Consider the following 14847-nt stretch of genomic DNA (forward strand, 5'->3'; position numbering starts at 1 on the left):
CATCAATTTAAATAGATTTGGTTCAGGTGAAAACTGTCCATGAGTTAGAAATAAGTCATGATTTCAGCAGTGTTTATCTGGTGGCCTTGGCTAAGATATCAAGAGCGGAATGAGTGAAATATCTGGATAATCCTAAGGCATATCAGCAAAGAGAGCCCCAGCTGAGCAGGTTTCATCAACTCTGAATGAGAAAAGAGAACAATTTATCTCATCATCTGTCCAATATAATGTTCTCTCACACACTACTCTTTTAGTCCTTACACTCTGAATTAAGGATATCTTATTGCAATTCTTGATGTAATGAGTTCCCATTTTACTTAAATAATATATTTTAGGCAGAAATTTTAACAAGGATGGAGACCTTGTTGACTGGTGGACTCAACAGTCTGCAAATAATTTTAAAGAACAATCCCAATGTATGGTGTACCAGTATGGAAACTTCTCCTGGGACCTAGCAGGTGGACAGCATGTAAGTCATCAGCATTCTCTCGAAAATTTATATTCAATCTTCAGTGAATTATTGATAATTTCTTAACAATCCAAACATAGTTAAGAGTCTTTAAGTGTCTTTTTTCTCAACAGCTCAATGGAATTAATACACTGGGAGAAAACATTGCTGATAACGGTGGTATTGGCCAAGCATACAGAGTGAGTAATAATGTTTTCTTCTTCTTCTTTTTTTTATCTTTTTGCTATTTCTTGGGCCGCTCCCGCCACATATGGAGGTTCCCAGGCTAGGGGTCTAATCGGAGCTGTAGCCGCCGGCCTACGCCAGAGCCACAGCAACGCGGGATCGAGCCGCGTCTGCAACCTATACCACAGCTCAAGGCAACGCTGGATCGTTAACCCACTGAGCAAGGGCAGGGACCGAACCCGCAACCTCATGGTTCCTAGTCGGATTCGTTAACCACTGCACCACGACGGGAACTCCAGTGTTTTCTTCTTACTTTAGTGGTTGGAATGTATAATTGATCATATTTACTTATTTAATACCTTCTACAAAGGACATGCATAATGTAAGCAATAAACAGAGAAAAGAGACTGTAAATATGCTAACCAGGGAAAATACAACTGATGTAATTGAGCTGCATACCAGTCTCTAAGCTTTGAAGAAGCCAAGGAGGAAAGGAAACACAGAATGTTATAATGACAGAATTGAGGAGATATGCAAGTTCCATAGAGGAGACCACATTTTCCTAAGAAATAATCTCTGAAATAATTTTTTTCTTAGAAAAGAGATTCTAATTCTATAAAAAGATTTACTTCAGAGTCATTGATTGATGTACTGAGCAGGTCCCTCAGTTTCACGGCATTTGAAACTGCATTTAGCAACAGTAGTCAACTTAAGCCACAAGTGTAACATTAAACCACAGTCCAGTTACAATGATAGTAAGGGAATGAAGTGATAGGGTTCCAGCAAGTGGCCTTGTAATAGTCCAACCATTATACCAGAGGAGTATATTGTTGGAGCACCTTTTAGAACCTCATTTAGGCTTCCATTCATTTTCACATCCAACAATACTTGTTGAAGGTTTACTATGTGTTTGGCACTATTTTTGGTGCTAGAAATCCAGCTTCAAGCCCTCTGTAAAATGAGATGCCATTATTTGATGATTTGAACTGAGGTGAAAGATGGTCTAGTGGATACTATGTGCATAGGAAAAAAAATAGGGATTTTTCACAAAAAAGAGAAGGAATAATGGTCTCAGAAACAACAAGGAGGAGTGAGCATCATGTTGAGTTGTTTTCCCCACCCTGAGGTAGCCCACATGTGGGAGAAAAAGCAGAGTCTACTCAAGAGGGTACAGGAAACAAGGTGTCCGCAAGATAGAATCTAGCTACTGAGACAAAGATAGATGGAATATTTGGTGGAGCAGATGAGGATGTAGGTTTATCTGCTCATCATTAAGATGTTTGGGTTGGAAGGGAGAAGAACCTCGGTAGGTCAGGAAGGACGAAATATCAGAGCAATGCGGGAGTGAAGACTGGTAGGACCTGTGACTTGGCAGTGACCAGAATGATCAAAGTGTGAGGCTTGGGAGCTTAAGCTGGTCCCAACCAATTCCTGGGAGACAATGGGTTACTGATTCTTTGAATGTTTGGAAATTCTGTAACTGGATGCCAGGCATTGTGCATTTTACTTCTTTAGGTGTTGGGTATTTTTGTTTTCCTATAAATATTCTTGAGCTTTTTTTGAGGATGCAGGTAAATTCCTCAGAAATGGTTTAACCCATTGAGATCTTGCTTTTTATAACTTGGCATGTCTGGGGTTGTGCTCAGACTTGGGGTAATTATTCCTCACTGCTGAGGCAAGACCCTCCTATATGAATCTTCAGGTCTTCCTTGTCCTATATGAGTACTAGACCTTTTCTGTGGTTCCTTCTCTAGGCGTGGGTGGTTTGCTGTACTCACATACAGAGCTGAATATCTGAGGGGGCCATTTGATCTTTGAGATTCTCTTTCTCTGCAGCTTTCTCCTCTTTAGCCCCCTGTCCTTGGTATCCCTAAACTCTCAGAATTTACTCCTCAACTCAGGGAGTCCCCAGGCCCCTACTGGAGTTTCCTGGACTACTTTGTGGAAGTGGTCACGGCAATAAGCTAGGGAAATTGTGGGGCTCATCTTGTTAGCTTCCATCTCTCAGAGATGACTCTCCTTTTTGCCTGGTGGTTTATCACACAAACTTTTTTATATATTTTGTCTATTGTGTGGTTGTTTCAGTGGGACGGTAAATTCAGTCCCTGTCACTCCATCTTGCTTGGAAATGCAAGGCATTGGCCCTTTTAATACTCTGTGGTGATTCTAATACACAACCAAACTGAGGAATCACTGCTATAAAAATCTGGCCCAGGTGGGTTAAGGGTACTTCCATGGGAAGCCTCATGTAGAAAAAGTACAGAATTATAATATTATCACCTTTCTTTGTATTAAATTAAAACTAACATGTGTCAGAAAGTTTGTTGTTAATCATTTTCTTAAGCATATTTAGGAGAGGAAAATACATTTTTCAGTAGTATCCATAAATCCTTAAGGATTAAGAACATTTTCTGACATTAAGGCAATTTAAATTCCTTCTTCCTAATGTAACTGAGGTTCAGTCTGTTTTGCCCTATCTTCAGAGGGCCATAATTTCTCATCCTTATTCTTAGAATCACAGATGCTAGGCTTCTAAGGGATCTTAAGGTAATCCCTTGACTTTTGGCAAGAATCACTCAAACTAAACCTGGCATGAGTCTCTCTAGCAATTAGAGACTTCCTTGGCAATCTCTTCTTCCAACTGGCTAGACTTTATTCATCTACAGAACAACATTTAGATAAGTTTTTCAACACTTACTTAAGCTGACATTTGTTGATCATCCGACATATGCTAGGCTCTTATCGTCCTGTTCTTTTCAGAGCATTTGTGGTAAATTCTAGTTTTCTTTCTAATCCATTAAATGGTTGTAGGCTGCTATATCTAAATACATTATTATAGTGATTCTGATATAGAAGGTTAATTACTTGTTTACATGATCTTTGCATAGATTTATATGTAAATGTAGGAATGATAAATATCATGTTTCTGTTTCATTAACTGCCTAGGCCTATCAAAATTATGTTAAAAAGAATGGTGAAGAAAAATTACTTCCTGGACTTGACCTAAATCATAAACAACTGTTCTTCTTGAACTTCGCCCAGGTATTGCATCTCTCTTGATTGATAGATATGAAAATCATTTTGAGTTATAATTTCATAGTAAGTTAGATATTGCATGCTGAGTTTTCCTGTTTTAATCAATTGTGGCAGAGCATTTGATTGACTAACTTTCATTGTGTGTAGCAGACTGTCAGATCATATTAATGATAATTATGTCCCTGGTCGCCTATTATTGAACATTATTTGAAGAGTAATTGGTTGAGGAATGCAGAATTCCAATTTAATTTTTGCAGTAGGAAGTTTGCTTTTGCTCCAGACTGCCCAAGCAAATAATCTTTGATGGAACCGAAGAACAGTGTTTTCTTTTTTCTATTTCTATCCCTAGGTGTGGTGTGGGACTTACAGGCCAGAGTATGCAATCAACTCCATTAAAACAGATGTGCACAGTCCAGGCAATTTCAGGTGCGTGGGTATGAACAGCTGTGAAGGTGCTCTAATATTGGCTCCATTACTTCAAATTTGGAAAGCTTTTTCTGACTCCGCTTCTATAAAATTTGGATATCTGGTGTTTTTCTTTTTTTTTTTTTTAATTCTTATTTATTTATTTATTTATTTAAGGATCTGAGAAAGGATTAACAAAACACATCAGGATAAATGTTATATTTACACAAGCATAGCCTTGACTGGTCTTATCCTCAGAATGTACATGACCTAGTCTCAGTGCTTGATGGATTCCAACAAAGACAATGACCTCAGAATAGTGGCTCTATTTAAAGCCAACAGAGGCATTTCTAAGCGTCTGTGAAAGCCCTAGAACCAATGAGCAATAGTTCCTGAGAAAGATTTCCATTCAACATAAAGGGAAGTTTCTAGTATTTAGAGGTCCCAACATGGAGTAAAGTTACCCACAAAGCTCTAGCAGAGTATGGTGAGGCAGAGGTCAGAGATCAACCCACCAGGAGTACTAGAGGAAAATTCTGTGCAGGGGAGAAAGTTGAGTTAATAATCTAAAGATCTTCCTAATCAGGAAACCTCAGAGAACATTGAATTGAAAGAAAATCAACCAACCAGAGTTTGAATGTTAAATTCTAGATCTGTATGTATCTATTTTAGGACTGAATTCTAAATTCCTACCCCATTCCATGTACTAAACCCTTCATCACCAATTTGCTAGTCAACAGCAGCACCTCTCAGGCATAAATGTATGAAAAGCAAATTAAAAATTTTGTAGGTTACTTGGGAAACAGAGTTTGAGAACAAAGAAAACTAATGGGCTAATTTTAAAAGCTCTTCCTAAAATAGACATGAGCGCACTGCCCAGATCATTCACTCCTGGGGGAAAAACACATTCAATTGTGGAACAATAAAATAGCACATTGAAAATGAAAGAATTTACTCTGCTTGTTTTAGTGTCATCAGTATCATCATCACATCATCCTTTAGTATTTGCCTTAACAGTTCTTTCAAAATTCATTTACTCAACAATTGTATATTGTGTGCAGGCTAAGTTTAGTCTTGCTAGGATATCCAAATTAGCTTCTTTTTGGGTAATGATAACAAAAGTCCCTGCATCAGTTCTCATTATGGTTTTGTAACTTCTAGCTTTAATTTTTTTGAAATTTCATTTAAAATTTTTTCTTCCAGTTTTATTGAGATATAGTTAACATATAGCACTGTATAAGTTTACAATGTATAGCATAATGTTTTGATTTGCATATATCATGTAGTGATTACCACAGTAACTTAATTGAACATCCATCATCTCATATAAATACAAAACAAAACAAAAATAATTTTTTTCCTTGTAATAAGACCTCTTAGGTTTTACTCTCTTAACTTTCATATATAACATATAGTGGTGTTAATTATATCTATCATGTTGCACATTACACCCCTTATACGTCTTTATCTTATAAGTGGAAGTTTGTGCCTTTCAACTAGCTTTATCCAGTTCCCCTCCTCCCCACCCCCTGGCCTCTGGTAACTGCAAGTCTGATTGCTTTTTATATGACTATGTTTGTTTGTTTGTTTGCTTTCGAGTATAACTGACCTACAACACCATGTTGGTTCCTGAGGCACAACACTGATTCAATAGCTTTAATTTTTTTTTTTTTTTTTTTTTTTTTTTTTTTTTTGTCTTTTCTATGGCATATGGAGAGTCCCAGGCTAGGGGTCTAATCAGATCTGTAGATGCCGGCCTCCACTACAGCCACAGCTACGTGAGATCCAAGCTGCATCTGCGACCTACACCACAGCTCATGGCAATGCCAGATCCTTAACCCACTGAGCAAGGCCAGGGACCAAACCCTCAACCTCATGGTTCCTAGTCAGATTTGTTAACCACTGAGCCATGACGGGAACTCTTCTATTTGTCTTTTAAGGGCTGCATCCATGGCATATGGTGGTTCCCAGGGCAGGGGTCCAATTGGAGCTGTAGCCTTCAGCCTATGCCAGAACCACAGCAACGCAGGATCCGAGCCATGTCTGCCACCTACACCACTGCTCACGGCAATGCTGGATCCTCAAGCCGCTGAGCGAGGCCAGGGATGGAACCTGCGTCCTCATGGATGCTAGTTGGGTTTGTTAACTGCTGAACCATGATGGGAACTCCAATAGTTTTTTTTTAAGTTGTCTTTTTTCTTACTGACATCATCAGAAGTTAAGGTCCAACAATCTACTTCTGAGAATAGCAGAGAGAGCATTTATAATTTCACAAAAACCACCATAACAATCTAATTTATCAAAGCTTTGCCTTGCATATTCTCATAAACCAAAGCATATATCCATAAAAAGCCTAGGTGAAGTTAAATAATATTAATATAGCACTTTGTACATCTGGCACCCTCAGAGAACAAGAGGTGGCACATTAATTATTTGACAGCTAAAATTTGTCTCTTCAATATTAACATTTTTATCTTAGCCAATAAATTAAAATTTCTGTTTAAGTTTTCTAACTTCCTGCCTTTTTAACACAATTTCCTAAAGCAAACCTAAGCTTTCTTTTTTTTGATGACACAAAAAAAAGATTATTACCTATTGTTTATTAGGTTAGTGAAATCCTCAGAAGCTATAATGTGACCTATAATGTTCTGATAGGAATAAATTGTTCTGATTATTACCTACTGTTTATTAGGTTAGTGAAATCCTCAGAAGCTATAATGTGTTGAGTTATTTATTCCTATACTATGGAGCCATTAATGGTGATTTTTTTTGACTTTTCAGTTTGACTTTTTATTAGAGTTTTTCTATTTGTTTGTCTCTTCTCTAGTTCTCTGTCTGGTTACTATATTGCTTGCCCTCAGCAGTCCCATTCCTCTATTCCAAGGAGCTCAGAAAAATATATCCATACACTTTATGGTAAAAAATGAATGTAAGCTTCAAAGTAAGAAACATTTGCATTCAATCCATAGCTCTGCCATTTACGAGCTGTTCATTAACCTCTGAGTTTCAATTTCTTTATATATAAAATGAGGTTTAAATTATTACGGGAGTTCCTAGGAGGATTAATGTTAATATATATAAAGTGCCTATTACATATACATGCTTGAAAATTAGTACTTGAATTACTTTTACATTAGAGAGATATGAACAGAGTAAGAGTTCCTAAGAGTTCCTATGAATAAACTATTTTTATTTTATTTTGCAACATTCCATATTAGCTATAGTCAAGGGCTTTTTTTGTGTCTATGTTCATTTCTTATGCCTGCATAGTTCAAAATGTCAGTAACTGATCACTGTTTACATGATAACATGGGTAAATATGTAATTGTTTTCTACCTCAAATTTTAAACTGAAAACAATAATTATTACAAATATGTAAAAGCATTTGTAACTTTTATTTTCTTGTTCTAGCCCAAAAAGATGCCTCTTTGACTGTTTTTCATTCATAAGAGAAGTATGTGTTGATTTTTTTTAAAAGGGTAAATGGAATGCCAACCTTTTGTCAAGGAAATTATTATTTTCTCTGGAGGTAAAGGGATTTCCTTGGCAAAAGGTTGAGGTCACATTTAGTTTTGGAAACAGGCTGCTTCCTGGCTGTACAAAGTAAAACATTTTTTTAAAGAACCTTAAAAACTAATAGACATTGAGTTGCTATTGAAAAATTGTGCATAGTGTTTTCTGTAGAAATATTTCTGAAGCAGAGGGAGATTTTGTAACCTTATGCTTAAATAACCACAGTATTTTTTTTTTTAAGTCAAAGTATTGTTGCAATAAAGCTGAATCTATAAAATCATGTTAGGTCTAAGCTATAATTTTATTCCTCTTAACTAAAGTCCTATGTACTTTAAAACAAACTTCTGAAGTTTTAGTATTTAAAGCAAAAACCTTTCCCTGTGATAGTCTAGAATTTTAATTGACCTCTTTTTGGAATTCAGTTTTTGTTAGTTATCCAAAGTCACTTCAGGGAATGGTTGTTAATATTTACTATAAGGTCTATAAATGCATTTCTAAAGTTATTCAGATGTAATAGTTCTGTATAAGATATGAGGGTCTGATAATTTTTTAAAGTCCAAATAGACAAAATGGTAGCAATGTCTGTACTACCTAAATAGTAATGGGGCTAACTGAGATACTTAGATTGCTTGAAAGCATCTTTGAGTCAGAATAAAAGGTACTCTGTAGAACTAAGGCCACTAATTATGTAAGAAATGTTTTCCACAGCTTAATATCTATTACCTTTGAAAAAATATTCTTCCTAGCATTTTGTTTAGACATTTTCAAGTAATAGGGCTATTTTGTTCCTTATTATTCAATGACTTAGCATGTCTAAGCTAAACACTTAAAAACTTAAATGGATGTTTCCTCCATTTACTTTAAATATTAGCAAAAAGAACAAAAAAAGGAGATGTAGTGAGAGATTATTAAGAGAACTCATTATTTGTAAAAAGCTCATTCAGTAATTAAAAAAAAAAAAACAGTTAATTTCAGGAAGGAGTAGTCAGATATATGATAGGATATAAGGTCCATTCCTAGTTACCTGATGTTCGGCTCCACATCTCTTAGATATTTTCAACACAAATGATTATTTTACCGAGGGAATAAACAACCATAGTATGATAAAATAGCAACAGTACATATTTTACATAGTAAAGTAAAACTTTCAGTAAATTTCTTTAGTAAGTAATCAATAAACATTACTGTGTTTTCTTCTGTTATTATAAACACAAATACTACATAGTTTTGTATACCCTGAAATTCCTTTAAGAATACTGATGAAATACTATCCCATTCTTAGAGAAGGGATTCATTTTAATTAATAATGTATTCACTTTTTGAAATAGATTATTTATGTCCATCCGGAGATTGAATGTTGTAAACAACCAAACAGTAATTAGAGTCCTAGGAAAGTAAGTGAAGCACTGGCACATTGTTGACCTAGTTATTCCGAATCAAATTATCTGAATTGAAGTCTTTGGATGGAAAGAGGGGAGCTAGAGTGGAGATGGAGGGCTGAGTGTACCTTAGTGAGAGTTTTGCTGTGTGGCCAGTTCCCAGTGGTGTTTTGTGAAGACTTTCTCATTTTTGAGGTGGTGGGTTTTTTTTTTTTAATTTCTTTAATATTTTTGTAAAAGATATAGATTTAAGTCTTGGGTTTGGATATTTTTACTGAAGTCCCTATATGGTGATACCTAAGCCACAATTTCTTGAAAAAATGTTAACAAATAAAAACAAGAAGAATAACTCTTCCAGCCAGTGACTCTCAAATGCTTACCCTGTCCCTCAGGGAGCTTGTCCCCAGTTAGAGAAACAGTCAGATCACAGGATACTATCCCTCAGCCAGTGTCCAGGGCTTCCTAAAGTGGGAAGAGGATCAGAGTAAATGAATCAAAACCCCTCCCTGCCTCAGGGTTCATGAGCCTAAAGACCAAATACTAATATAAATCTCTGATGGCTAAAATCTTCTTATTCTTACATATATGATCACTTTGACCACATAGCAAGTGAATTTGTTCTTGAACTTTCAGGTGTAAAAAATGACACATTAGTAGTAGTAGTAGTAGTAGCAGCAGTAGTAACAGTAGTCATCAAATTAATTTGAACTCTCAGCCCCACCCTAAGCCGGGAGGAGAGAAATTTAATTTCACTCATTTTCAGCCTACTCCTTTCCAGGGTTACATAGGAATCCAAAGGCATCTCATGAGCCTGGAAATTGGGGAATAACCTCCTTCTCCAGCCTGCCATAGTCACTGCTGACATCTTTGCAGTCCTTCAGCTCTGGCTGAAGTCAGGTGGCTCCATTTCCTTGCATCAGCCATGGTCAAAGGCTGCAGGAGTTACTATTGTTCCTGATGTTCAGCCTTTCCAAGAGCCACAGGCCATCCTGTCAGGTCCTCTCAGGCCCTGCTCAGAAGGAAAGGCACATCCTTGTCACTCACATAGCCTGCCCCTGCTGGGCCCCTTCAGATTTGGGGAGACCAGTCTTTTCCTCTCCAGTGGAATAGTAGACCTTAATTTCTCTGCTCTCCCCTCCCCAACCTCAACCACTCCCTAGCTTTATACCAGAAAGATTCCTTTCAGTCTTTAAGACTCCTCTAGGAGTCCTCAAAAACATCCAACCAGGAAAGTTTACATGCTCCCTGAAGGTGATGTGGTGATGTGTGACACATTAGTGAATTAAGAAATTCGATATGGAATGGAGCTAGGGAAGGGAAATGTTTTCCTTCTCCCCAGTTGGTCTATAGCAGCAAATAAACCAAAAGCACAGCACAGTGTTTTCCTTCATAATACCCTGTTACTACCTTTCTAGAATCCCCATGACCAGGTGACAGGCTCATTCATTTTGTCCGAAGTCCTACAATAAGTGCTGTGCTGGGCTTTGGTGATGCAGCAGGGAGCAAGGTACACACAGTATTTTGCCCTCATAGAAATTACAGTGCAGAGGGTATGTCAGAAAGTAAAGAGGGAGAACAGATAATTGCATGTCATGATAAGTGCTGTGACAGGCTAGCACAGGTGGGAGGGACTCATGGGGACAGTTTCCAAGAAGGCCTCTGAGGAGGCTTGAGAAAGCAGGGGCAGGAGGGCTGAGAAAGAGTCGGCCAAGTAGTCACCGAGGAGTAACTTTCCAGGGAGTGGGGCAGGCAGACCAGCAGAAAGGGAAAGAGCTTGGCCAGTTTGAGGAATAGAAGGTGGATCAGTGTAGTTTGAGCCTAATGAGGAACAGGAAGAGAAACATCCCCTGTGGAGGTGTGGCAGGTAGGCTGGAGCCATTAGGACATTGGAGGCAGTGGAGAGGAGCTTAAATTTCCTTCAAGCCTCTGGAAAGTTTGAAGTAAGAGGATTATGGGACTTGATTTAAATTTTAAAGATCGCTTGCTTGCTGTGTGGAGAATGGGTTAGAGGGGAGAGAAATTCTAGGACATGTATTCACATTCACATAACTGCCACGTAAGGAGATCTCAGTAAATCAGAATGTACACCTAGTCTTGCTGTAACTCTAGTCCTTTTGCCTCCCAGACCCCTGTCCCCAACCCAAGGAGGCTGAGGGGGAAAGGTCCCAATGGCAAGAGAAGGGAAGGAACTGGTTCAGGGTTGATGGGAAAACATCACCTTTGTATCATGGCATAGGCCTCTCTGTCTCTCATTTGCTGCTTGGTGCCAATAGTGGGTTGTTTTTGCCCACTGGGGTCAGAGATAAGAGGAAGCTGGCATTTTACCAACCCTTTACAGTTATTCAGGCTGAATCCAGTTTGTGATATCAATGGGGTTCTTTTGGGAAAAAAGAAAATAATTGTTATCTTCCCTATTAAGTCAACTCAACAAATGTCTATTTAAATTCTGTTATATTAAACATTATTGTGTGAGCCTTTTCGAGATAAAGAAATCATTTTATTCTTTGACCAAACCCTTCTTAAAATAACTGTAATTCCAAATATGAATTTTACATTTATTTTACAAACACATATAGAGTGTTTATAAGTTAACTCCCCATAACAACCTTAAGATACAGGCACGGATATTATATGCATTTTACAGAAAAGGAAAACTGAGGCACAGTAGAGGCTAATTTTTTTACTTCTTTTATGGCTGCACCCACAGCATATGAAAGTGCCCAGGCCAGGGAATGAATCTGTACAGCAGCTGTGACCTACATTGAGGCTGTGGCAAAGCCAGATCCTTAACTCACTGCACCATGCTGGGGATCAAACCTGCACCTCCAAAGCGACCTGACCTGCTGCAGTCACATTCTTTTTTTTTTTTTTTTTTTTTTTTTTTTTTTGGTGGCATGTGGAAATTCACAAGCTAGAGGTCAAATCAGAGCTGCAGCTGCTGGACTGTGCCATAGCAACAGAGGATCTGAGCCATGTCTGCAGCCTACACCACAGCTTGCAGCAATGCTGGATCCTTAACCCACTGAGCGAGCCCAGGGATCAAACCTGCATTCTCACAGATACTAGTTGGGTTCATTACATTTGGGCCCCAACAGGAACTCCTGCAGTCCCATTCTTAACCTGAACAGAGACTAAATAAATACAGCTCATCACCAGGATTCATACCATGCAGTCTGTCTTCAAAATCTATGCTTTTGACTTCTATAGTTTGCTATCTCTCCATTTAAAATTCTTGTTAATGAAAATGAATGGACTCATTCTATCAGGTTTTTTCTTTTCGTTTTTCGTTTTAAACTGAATGTCGCAAACCCACTTATTTGACCTGCATAAAGCAGTTCTGTAGAGGTCCTCCATGGTAGAGATATGAATAGCAAATGCTGATGGTGTCTTTTGTTTGTTCTGCAGGATTATTGGGACTTTGCAGAACTCTCCTGAGTTTTCAGAAGCCTTTCATTGTCACAAGAATTCATACATGAATCCAGAAAAGAAATGCCGGGTTTGGTAATCTTCAGAAGAAATGATGCAGCCCTTGGCTAGACTTGCCCACACCACAGAAATGGGTGAACTCTATCCAAGAGGAAAAGGGCCAGAAAGATCACTGTGATTACATGGAGGTAGTTCACAGAGATGAAAGCATTATAATAAAATGAAGTTAGGTTATTCTGGAAAAGATGTGGAGGGAGGAGGGGGTCTAATGTCAAACCAATCACTTCTCACTGTGTAAATAATACTTAATCTCTACAGGTAATATTACTATTCATTTCTGGTTCTCATATGATCTGCTATTTTGATGTTGTTTCTTGATATAGACCAGGATTTCTAATCAAAGGGAGAAAGAAGAGGTGGAAGAATTCAACTGGCACCAAAAGCACAGCACAGCAGTGACATGAGAGTTAAAAACACGTTGCCTATGTACTAATTGTTACTTTTATTTGCAACATTTATGCTCCTTCGAAACTCTTCCAAAGAATTCTTTTACATACTGGGGCCTTGGGACTTAACATAGTTTTAATCTAATTTTGTCAATCATCATTTATTCATTCTGAGAGCATTGTATTTTAAGCACTCTTAGGGCTAAAATGAATGTCTAAAACTGTTTTTTGTTGTATCTGCTTTGACTGATAATGAGATTCTTGAGGTTCCCTGCAGTTTTCTAAGCAATTTCTCGTTCTCTCTCACAAAACTTGGTCTTTTTAAGAGATTTGTAGTAATGTATAAATAATAATTTTTATATTTAATTAACTGCATTTATGACTAAGTAATTATTATAGGTAATCATTGAATTTTGGAGCTTCAGACCAAGACAGTTATGAACCAATATCTGTAAAGTGATGTACAGATGAAGATTTGAAACTTTTTAAACTTATAAATCATATTGATAAAAAGCTTTAAGCACAAAACTTGGGTTAAAAATTATCATTGGACATTTGTTTAAAGATACATAAGAGTTGTGGTTTACAAACAGGATTTCTAAAATTAAATGTGTCCCTGGAGTGGATATGATCAAAGGACAAAAGTGCATCTATGTGGCTCCGTCTCTCCTTAGCTTTTCTGGTTTGGCATCTGATGGGAATATTTTGATAATAAATTGAAATTGTGAACTCATTACTCACTAAGCTTATTGGGCCAGCCATCTAGCTTTGGAAAGTGTATTTCTGAATAGAAATGCGAGGCGTCTGTGTATCCAACGACTTGCTTCTATATTCTAATACACAGAGTTCAGGGAAGGGAAGGGCTAATCCCTGGTGGCAATTCAGCTCTTCAGGCTTTCATGTTCTCTTTTCCTGTCCTGTTGGCTAGTTGACTTCATTTCATTACTTCATTACTGTTTTACAAAAGAGATCCAAAATCCTTATTTTTCCTAACAAAGCATGAAAATGAAGGAATGTTCTAAACATGAATGTTGGTTTTCCAGCCTCTTGAAGAATGCCCATTTATGTGTCTTTTAAAAATGGTATTGATGAATTTCTGTCATGGCACAGCGGAAATGAATCCGACTAGGAACCATGAGGTTATGGGTTTGATCCCTGGCCTCGCTCAGTGGGTTAAGGATCCGGCGTTGCTGTGAGCTGTGATGTAGGTCAAAGACGCAGCTTGGATCTGGATCTGGCGTTGCTGTGGCTGTGGCATAGGCCGGCAGCTGCAGCTCTGATTCGACCCCTAGCCTGGGAACCTCCATATGCCACAGGTGAGGCCCTAAAAGAGACAGTAAATAAATTAATATATTTAAAAAATGGTATTGAAATATAACATGTACCAAAATTTCATAAAGCGTAAGTATACAGCTCTGTGAACTTTCTCCAGCTGAACACATCCCTGTAGCCAGGACCTATAAGAAATAGAACATCACCAGCCCCCTAGGAACCCTTTGCCCCAACTATTACTTCATTTTTCCAAAGACAACTACTGTCCTGACCTCTAATATCATACATTACTTTTGTCTGGTTTTATCTTTTATGTAAATACAATCATTCAGCATATATCTTTTGTGTCTGGCTTCTTTCACTCAGCTTTACATTTGTGAGACTCATCTGTATTGTTGCATGTGATTGTGGATCCTTTGTTCTCATTGCTGATTAATATTCTATTGTGTGACTGTACTATGGTCCATCCCTTCCGTTGTTGCACTTGAGAAGTTTCCAGTTTGGGACTGTTACAAATAGTGCAAGTATAAACACGCTTGCATATTACCATCTTTATTTACTTGAGATTTTAATGGACTAATTTGTATTAAGTCCTTCCTAAAATTATTATAAATTTTGAAAATATAGTTTCAAACTAATCATGAATAGCCTTATCTTTTCCCCCTTTATCACTACCACCTTTGGTGTGGCTAAGTATACTTCTATGTATATTTCCTTAAAAGAAACTTAAAACATT

At 37.6% G+C, this 14847-nt stretch overlaps 1 protein-coding gene across 7 annotated transcripts in view; it reads left to right on the forward strand.

Annotated features, from left to right (window-relative positions):
• The window catches only part of MME (membrane metalloendopeptidase), a 104583-nt gene extending 91011 nt beyond the window's left edge, over positions 1–13572 (forward strand). For all 7 annotated transcript variants that reach the window (XM_021069692.1, XM_021069693.1, XM_003132501.5 and 4 more), the window contains 5 exons: positions 336–469; positions 583–648; positions 3581–3676; positions 4020–4096; positions 12373–13572. In XM_021069692.1, the coding sequence (XP_020925351.1) occupies positions 336–469; positions 583–648; positions 3581–3676; positions 4020–4096; positions 12373–12472 (473 nt within the window). In that variant the 3' untranslated portion in view covers positions 12473–13572. The remainder of the gene's footprint in view (positions 1–335; positions 470–582; positions 649–3580; positions 3677–4019; positions 4097–12372) is intronic.

Source organism: Sus scrofa, chromosome 13, assembly GCF_000003025.6.
Source record: "Sus scrofa isolate TJ Tabasco breed Duroc chromosome 13, Sscrofa11.1, whole genome shotgun sequence".
NCBI classification, from domain to species: domain Eukaryota; kingdom Metazoa; phylum Chordata; class Mammalia; order Artiodactyla; family Suidae; genus Sus; species Sus scrofa.